This window comes from Hipposideros armiger, unplaced genomic scaffold (genome assembly GCF_001890085.2).
Source record: "Hipposideros armiger isolate ML-2016 unplaced genomic scaffold, ASM189008v1 scaffold_299, whole genome shotgun sequence".
Lineage (NCBI taxonomy): Eukaryota > Metazoa > Chordata > Mammalia > Chiroptera > Hipposideridae > Hipposideros > Hipposideros armiger.
In genome coordinates, this window is record NW_017731649.1 from 896,217 (window position 1) to 905,052 (window position 8,836).

Consider the following 8,836-nt stretch of genomic DNA (forward strand, 5'->3'; position numbering starts at 1 on the left):
AGGGCAGGCGGACGCAGGGCGGCTCTGGGGCTGGGCTGAGGGCGCTGCCTGGTGGGGAGCCTGGACGTGAGGTCACCACACACCCTTCCTTTAAAGCAAGTGTTTGGGGTCAGTGAGCCCGAGTCCTTGACGACGTCTACCAGAGTCACGCAGTGCCGCACATGTACATCTAAAGAGCAAAATGATTGCTAACAATGGGAAACGTTGAATGAAAACTTAACACATTAATTTGATACTTGTGTTAAAATACCTGCGCTTGTGAGCTGTAGGAATGTTTTGTTCTCGTAAGACACAGATGCAGAGAAGCCATTTGACTTAACTGTGATTTTATTTCACTACTTTCAAATAGATACTGCCCTGTTGGCCATATTATAAACACAAAAACCAAATGGGAACTTTGCAGAAAATTACAAGTCTGGTGGAGGGTGAAATGTGTTGTCTGGCGTTGTAAGACTTCTCTGGAATAAACCTGGACGACACTGCCTCGGTTGAAATGCCGTTTTTAACCATTTTGGGGCCACCCACACATTCTGTCTCAGCTCTTCTCGTTCTTTGATGGACCTGACTTCCTCACATTAGAATTACCTTCTCATATTGAATCTCTTTACATTAACAAGTCTCTAATATCGAATTCACTTCTGGAATTACCAAGGAATTGTTTTAAGCAGGCTTATGTCTCCCCCATTTTTTACTCACGCGTAAAAAAATTACAGACTGTATTTGAAGGGAAAATTTCTTGTGGAGGCAAAATACGGGCCCTGTCTACCTAAATGGAAAAACTCAATTGTATTTGAAATGCAAGTTTCAACTTGCTATTCACATGAGAATGCTCTTGGACATGAACCCATTCTCTTAAAGATTTATTTAGAGACACACGTGCACACACACAAGCCTGAAGTGTAGTTTTAGCTCACAAGACTCTCTGCTTTCCCTACTTTGCAGCCCTTTCAGATTACCTTATATTTTAGAGGCACGAGGGAAGCCAGCACCCCACGGTCAGTGCCCACATGAAGGTCAGGTTGTCACAGCTATTGGCCGATCAAATCTGATTCATCCAAACTGGGCAAACTCGCTGTTGTAGGCGTGTCGGATTGGGTGACACAGTCCAGTGCTGGGGGTGAAATAGCCTGGCTGAAAATGCAAACTTGAGCCTCACTTACAAATGTCATGGTCTCAAGCCCAAGAGGACATTAAACTTATTACAGAGGGAGGCTGTTTATCTGAATGGACTTCTCTTGGTTAGGGGATGACAGTGGCCATGGGATCAGTGACACTCTGAGAGACAGCCATGTCTTGTGGGACAAAATGTGGACAGTGGCAAGAGGCACGTGCGTGTTTGCCCCCCCCCCACCAGAAATAGCGCTTCCGCGTGGCGCCGCGCCTGGCGCTCCTCGGGCCTCAGTGTTGCCGTCTGCACAGTGGGGGAGCGTCTCGGCTTCCATGAGCTGCGCTTGCCCGGACTAAAGGCGGTTGGTTACACGCAGGGATCCCCGTGCTCCAGCACCGTCCATGACATGACGACACTGATCGTCCTTGAGTCCCTCAAAAGAGCTGCGAGGGGAGCTGAGAAGAAGGGCTCCCAGAAGTGAGCAAAGCTGAAGCCGGCGGGATGTTCACGACTGTTCCCAAGTGAGCTCTCTGGAGGATGCCGGCCCGAACACTGGTCTCTGACAGCACAGGTCTGTTAAAAGCTGCTTCCCACAGCGTTGCAATCTTAGCTGTGGACAACGCTGTGAGGCAATGGGGCAGGTTTCATGAAGGCTGTGCAGACGCTACGCTGAGCGACAGGGTTCCAGGCCCAAAGCGAGCAGCTGTTCAGAAATGGACGCTCAGAGTATAAAGGCCAAGGTACCTTTAGAGCAGGCACCACTGTCATAAGCTTTGGTCCTGATGGTGGCACAGTTTTAAATTATATTATTTGATATGTCAATATCACATTTTTAGGTATGGAAGTAAATACTGGTTAGTTAAAACTAGCTTTAGACAAGCAAGTTAGTGGTGTAATATTTTCCCAGGAAAGTGTATAAATCCTCACTTTTTCTTCTCAGTTCAGCGACAGCTAAGAAGACCTGTTTCAAGTGTGTCCATGTTTCCCGGTGTCTGACTGGCGTGGCTGCTAGTGCTGTGTTCCTTGGTTCTTGCCTTCACTGTTTTGGGACATGAACTCCTAAAGGAACTGCTGTTCAAAAACGTAACTGGATTCTTGCGGTCGCCACTTTCAGGGAGTTGTGCACATTCACAGCCGTGGGTTCGGGAAGCTCAGACTACCCCGAGTGGACAGACCTGACTTCAGTGCTGTCCGTGTCTCCAGTGTGAACCCCACCGTGTCCTCGGTCTGCCATTTTCCCACGCATGTTGGTCTAGATGTTGGCGAGTCGGGTAGATACTTTTACCAGGTGTTACGAGAGGGATTGTGAGTGAATTTATTCTTTAAGCAACGGCGGCGTACGGGGCGTGGAGCCAGGCGGCTGGCCACGCGTGTGGAGGCACCGTGTCACGGCGCCTTGAACTCTCATCGTTGTTCTCGGTGACAGAATGCTCATCCCCTCAGCAGATAAATCCAAGAGCTGGCTGGCCGTCCTCTCTCCCCGCTGCGTTTCCCCGAACTTAACGCCTGCCAGCAAGCGTGCCTGCGCTTTGCTGGCCTAAGAGCCCATGTCACCCCTTTATTAAGTGAGCACACGGGACCTGGTCACTGTCAAGGAGACGGAAACATCGGGCGTCCATTGGGAATTAGCAGCAATTCATCTCTGACGGACCAGCGTAGGAAACCCTGGTTTTCTGGGCCAGGGAACCCTGGGGCCTGGAGCAGACACACCTGGGGAGATGCAGGCTCCCCGGTGCATGGGTCCCTCGAGTCTCTCCCCGTGACGGTAGGGTTGGGCTGGAGCAGCCTGACCCCAGGACCAAGACGGAGGAGTGGTGGGGGCCCCTCAGAAGAGCAGGATGTTGGCCCGCTGCTTCCCGGGGGGCTCTCCAGGAGTTGAGGGAGGGGTGTGGGCTCAACCAGGACTGGGGCACAGGCTGTGGGCTCCCCGGATCCCAGGGCTGATCAGCCGGGGTGACTAAGACCTGAGCCAGCAGCACGAGCTCACCCTCGAGCAGGGGCTTCTGTTTCTCTGGATGAACTGTGGCAGCAGGGACGCCACACGTTTGGGACAGCTGTGCGCTGCCCTGCTCCCCAGCAGTCGCTGAGGGGGCTGTGCACTGAGAGCCGGCAGCAGGGGCCTCTGGGAAACCGATGGGGGCCAGTTCAACTTTCACGACCTTCTCTGTCTCTGGCACTGACTGATGCTGACTGCAATCAGCACTGTCGGGGTGACTTCCAGAGGGCTGACATTTTCTTCTGAGAAACCAACTGGAGCTGTTCAGTGTCTCTTTGTGGTGTTTGATTTCTCTGTAAAATACAGATAATGTGTTTGGGATGCTTTGAGCACATCACGCAAAGTAACGCAAACATTTGCGGTGTGGTAAGGCGTCTGTGGTGCACAAGGACCCGAGAAGGGTTTGGTGACACTGCCACTGGGAGAAGCCACGAGGACAGTGCAGCAGGGGTCTGTGTCCTCACACCCTGCACTCAGCTGTCCCTGTGCTCCATCACTGACCGCGGGGGGCACTGCCCCCACCGGCACACACACCGTCCCCTTTTACCTCGCTGAGCTCGCTGGCACTGTCCCCTGTTGGCATGGCTGGGACAGTTGGTCCTCTGCCCTGGGCCCCGCCTGTCCCCACGCCCCAACCCGCTTCTCCCCCTTTCCACTGCCAATGTGAAAGTCTCCGTGAAGCCCCTCAAAACCCCCTTTATTCCCTCCACGAACATCTTCACGTCTCTCTTCCTCCTGTAATTAAAGTATTTCTCTTTTCTCTGTAATTAAAGGTGTGAATTTCAAGACATTTTTTTCAAAAACTGTTTTTTTTCTCAGCGTTTTGGATGTTTCATTAGTACGACAGCCATGGCACTGACCTTCAGGGGCCCCGTGCAGCTGCTCCTTTACCAGGAGCTTAGGGAGCGGGGGGTTCGTGCATTCTCCGGCGTCTGGGCGGTGATGCTGCGAGCTGCTGGCGGTGGCAGCCATGCGCCTACTGCCCTGGGCGGGGCTGCGGGGGGCTCCACACATGGGTGGGCGTCAGAACGTAATGCAGCTGGAACAGCAGTGAGACGACCGAATTCCAGCTTTATGTAGTTCCGATGGATTTAAACGTAAATAGCGGTGCATGGCCAAGGGTTTGTTTGGGGCTGTGCGGGTCTGGAGGACAACATGCTCCATGCTCCAAGGTTTTGCCTGGACGGCGGGTAAAACGGATCCCGGGCCGCCTGGCGAGTCTTCAGTTCTGCCACAAAATCCTAAGCTGGTGAAACATAGACATCAGGAGAGCTGGCTCTGCTTGCGTCAGCCTGTGGTGGAGGGAGGCAGGTGCCCCAGCCAGAGTTGCCCCCGACTGACCACAGAGGCAGCCGGCAGGCACTGGGCGGGGGCTTCTAGACCCCCGGCCTGGCTCTGACATTGTACGTATGTGCTTCAGTGACAGTGACCATGTTGAGTCATGTGAGGGCCTGGGAGCTGTGGAGGCTGCGTTTCAGAGAACTGTGAACAGGCGTCTCTGCCAAGGACCCCAGGCCTGGGCTGTCTCCCAGTACAAATAGGTGTTTGATCATGGAAAGGATGTGTTTCCTGTGAGTCCCGGTGAAGGGGAAAACCGTTTACCCCTGATGACGCTGCACGTGAGCCTGCCCTGCATCTCCTTCCAGCGACACCAAAGCACGAGACAGAGCTGGGAGCAGCACAGGGGCAGTTATGACGGGTCCTCCAGCCCCGTCCAGGCGCCTCCCAGGGCTGCTTTTCAGCCGCCCGTCCTGCGCAGGCTGAGTATGAGAGCCGTTGGCGCCTGCCATGCGTGAGGGACCGGGGAGTGGACCCAGCCAGAGTCCGTGGGTCGGTTCTGGCTGCTTCACACGTGGTGGGTGACGTCTTCTGGGGGCCTGTCTTCATCCGTGAGCCCCTGTGAGTCTGTCCCCCTAACCTCTGGGCTCTGATGGCATTCCATCTAAAAGGGCAGCTTCTGCACTTGTCCCCAGGACGCGTGGGCCAAGGCTCTTGTTGTCACAGTGAAAGGGATTTGGGCTTCCTTCCACGGGTGTCCCTCACTTTGGTGGTGATCGTGGTGCTGTTCAGAGGTGAGTATGTGGACATGAGGGTCTGGTCCACGTCCCCTCTTTTCCCTGGGGATCCTCTCTGCTTACCCCAGCTATCGCGTGTGCACGTCCGTCAGTGGTGGGGTGAAGGGGGTTCTTGCTGATTCTGGATACGGGACAGCTTTTCCATTGTCCGGCTCATCCGGCTCACTCATGCACAAACCCTGGTTGAGAACCTGCTTTGTGCATGGACTTGTCGGGGAAACAGGGCACCGAGGAGTCCATGACCCCTAAATCTCGCGATCCTGCTTAGCAGCTAAACATCTGTATTTTCAAGGTCTTCACTGGACACACATCTTGCCCCAGACAGGGAAGATCATGAACACAGGAAGAAACACACGGGTGGGGTGTAGGTGATATTTCAGAGACTCCGAGGGTGTGGTGGAGCTTGGATGCAGACATGGAACTGGCCTCTATTCGGAGATCAAAAGCCCCTGGTCCTTATACGATGTATTCATGCTTTAGCACTTTTAAAAGGTACCCATGGACGCAAGTGTACCTGAGGCCGCGTGGCCACCGCCGTGCATGTCCCTGTGGAGCGGGCTCACTCACGGGCTGCCTGGCGGACGAGGCCATCTCGCTGTGACATGATAGCATGTTGTTTCCAGCGGGCTCTGTCTTGGTTTCCTGTTTCTAATCCTTTAGTTATGGCTTCCACGGAAGTGATTTTACCATCCAGCACGTAGTCTCCACTGAGGTTGGCTAAGGAACAAACTATCTGGAATGTCGGCTATTGGATGCATTTCCCTGCCTGCAGGTTACTCTGCTAACCTCGAACGTGTGTTTTAGAGGAATTTGCTCTAAATGCCTTGAAATGAGCAGGAGCCGTAAGGAAGAAACTCTGGCAGCATGCCTGTGGAGATGTCGTTTCATCAACGGATGCATTTGATATTCCGAGGGTAGTGAGGTCACAGGGAAGATCGTGGCTGTCTGTCCTTCTGTTCCGCTGTCCCACAAAATGTAAAGCTGTTAGGGAATTTATGGACTATATATTTAGTAAAACAGCTGCTTTCTAAACACAAATATCAGGCCACCAAGGTGTATGGCACCACTGCTGGACCCCGCAGCTTTTCTCTCTGCCATCCATCCGGTCATGTGTCGCTGCGTCCACTGTCAGCAGCACCTCTTAGAGCACGGTGCCGAAAGCATGGCCCAGGGCCCCAGGCATCACATCCCCTGATTATACGTGCAGTTCCTGGGTGCCACCCGGTCTGCCCTCAGCGTCCGGGCTGGAGCCCAGGGAAGTGCCTGGTGGGCCGGCAGCCCCGCTGACGGAGCTGCCCGTCACACCTGAGCCCTGTGATCCCCGTGGGTGCGCAGAGCGGGCTGTGCAGGAAACGGAGCCTGACTCGTGCTTAATACCCATGTGCAGGGTGGATGTGCCCCTGTGTTTTAGACACGTCTCATTTAGCCTGTTTTATTTGTCACGGGACTCATGCTCCAGGTAGAATGTTTGGTTTTGGTGTCACTGAAGGGCAGAGTTTATGTGTGATCTTTGGTGCGTTTCAGCCTAGCGATGGATGAAATATGCACAGCATCCGAGGCCCTGCCGAGAGAGCTGGGCTTGCTTTCGGGGCGGGAGGCAGCTCTGTTTTGCTCAGTGCAGTCCCACGAGAACGCCGAGCGTGTCCCTGGCCTCGCCCCCTGTTATTCCCATGTTCCCACAGCAGTTTCCCCAAACACCTTCTCGCGCCCCTGCCCCGTGCCCTCGTCATCCTGTCGTGAGCCCCACAGGCTCGTGTTAATGCAGCACTTCAGGCAGGAAACATTTATTGAGCACCGGCGGTAGACCAGGCACTGTGCTGGGACACTGAGGACACGCAGGCGAATGCGGGTTGTCTCTGCCTGGTAAGCGCTCTGGTCCCCTGGGCGCTAAAGCAGTGGGCCGAGTGTCCACTACAGTGTTCTCCCATTCCCAAACTGCCTTGTTTCATAAACCTGTGGCCTACGGAAAACATATACGTTGTTAAATTCTCATTTGGCCAGTCCCTGATCTCTTATTGGGATCCCGGATAGGAAACTGGCACTTAAAAATTGCTGAAACTGATGAAGGCAGCACCACCCAAGGCCCTGTGAGCCCTTAGGGATCGAAGCATGGCGAGGCCCTCAGCTAGAGTGTGTGTGACCTTGGCAGCGTAAGGTCAGTGCCCCTGCAGGATTTTATGGGGTATTTGTAGGGTCCGCCTTGGGCAGACCTCTGGTCTGTAGGAATAAGGACTGAATATTGACCGCAGTGACTTTTCCGTTACCAAACATAATTGTTGCATCAACGTAACACCACCCACATTGGTTTTTTAGAAAAATTTTAAAACCAAGGAAGCTTTACTGATTTCAAAAAGGTAACCTTTTGAAAAAAATAAATAACCCAAGAGATTTCTTCATGTAAAGAACTATTGACAAGAAGCAAAAATATCTGTTTTCATCATTGAAATTAATACTGGTGTGGAGGCAGGGAAGGAAAGTAAATCGAAAGAAATGTTTCGGGAAAGAAGAGGTTTGCGAGGAGCAGGTGTAACACATCACCTGCCCGAGTCCAGCTGTGAGGCCAGAACTGAAGGCTTGTGTGCAGAGCGTGACGTCAAAGGAGAAACTGGAAGCGTTCTGGGGAGAGCTGGGTTAGGGGACCAGGAGCCAGTGCCGCGTCTGTAAGACGCTTAGAAAAAGTCTTGTCCGTTTCAACAAAACAGCGAAGGCCATGTGGTAAAAACAGGAAAACAGCAATGGCTGGTCTGTCTCTTGTTTTCATCTGTGGGTCTGAACTGCGCGTTTCCATATCATCGCTGCCCACAAGAAGCGCCCAGAATGTGCGTGCCCGAGAGTCTCGGCCAGGCTGTGGGGACTGCGCTAGTTTGGATCGCAGCTCAGTCCTGAGAGGTCTGTTGTGGTTCCCCATGCTAGGTGGACACTTTTCCTGGTGTGTGGCACTTGGAGGCATTGCTCCAACCACTGTGTCACCCTGTCCAACATCAGTCACCCCATCTGTTTGTCCTCCTCTGTTGTCACAGGTGCTGGCCCTCCGTCGACCCTGAGTATAGGACTGAGTCCTCATTTTCTTCCTGCATCTTCCTTCAAAAACCTGCTATCTTCTCTTGATCTAGTGAGCACATGTGGTCCCAGGTGGTGTGGTGATCCTGTGTGGTCCCAGATGGTGTGGTGATCACGTGTGGTCCTACATGACGTGGTGATCATGTGTGGTCTGAGATGGTGTGGTGATTGTGTGGTCCCAGGTGGTGTGGTGATCCTGTGTGGTCCTACATGACGTGGTGATCATGTGTGGTCCCAGATTTTCTGCCTTCTGGATTTTAAGCACCTGGAGGGCAGGCCCCCTTTGAGCTCCCACCCTCCGGGAGTCAGGTACAACACCTGGCAGAGAGTGGTTGCTCAAAATTATTTAATAAGTGTAATTCTAGCTGAATCTGACTTTTGAGTTACTTTAGAAAGATGGGGTTTTGTCCTTAGTTACAGAATGTGAAAAGGAGGCAGACAGTGGAATGCTGAAGTGGGTGTTTTTAAAGCACACACAAATTGGCTTATATTACTTCCAGCAAATGAATGAATGAGTGAGTGAATGAGTGAGTGAATGAATGAAAGATTGAATGAAGGAGTGAATGAATGAGTGAATGATACCACTGCATCTCTCTG

The 8,836-nt window shown here is 52.9% G+C and overlaps 1 protein-coding gene across 1 annotated transcript in view; it reads left to right on the forward strand.

Moving 5' to 3' along the window:
• The first annotated feature begins 4,711 nt into the window (after window positions 1-4,711).
• The window catches only part of SMOC2 (SPARC related modular calcium binding 2), a 136,976-nt gene continuing 132,851 nt past the window's right edge, over window positions 4,712-8,836 (forward strand). Inside the window, exons 1-3 of the mRNA XM_019659456.1 lie at window positions 4,712-4,723; window positions 4,864-5,003; window positions 5,109-5,176. Coding sequence (XP_019515001.1) covers window positions 4,712-4,723; window positions 4,864-5,003; window positions 5,109-5,176 — 220 coding nt within the window. The remainder of the gene's footprint in view (window positions 4,724-4,863; window positions 5,004-5,108; window positions 5,177-8,836) is intronic.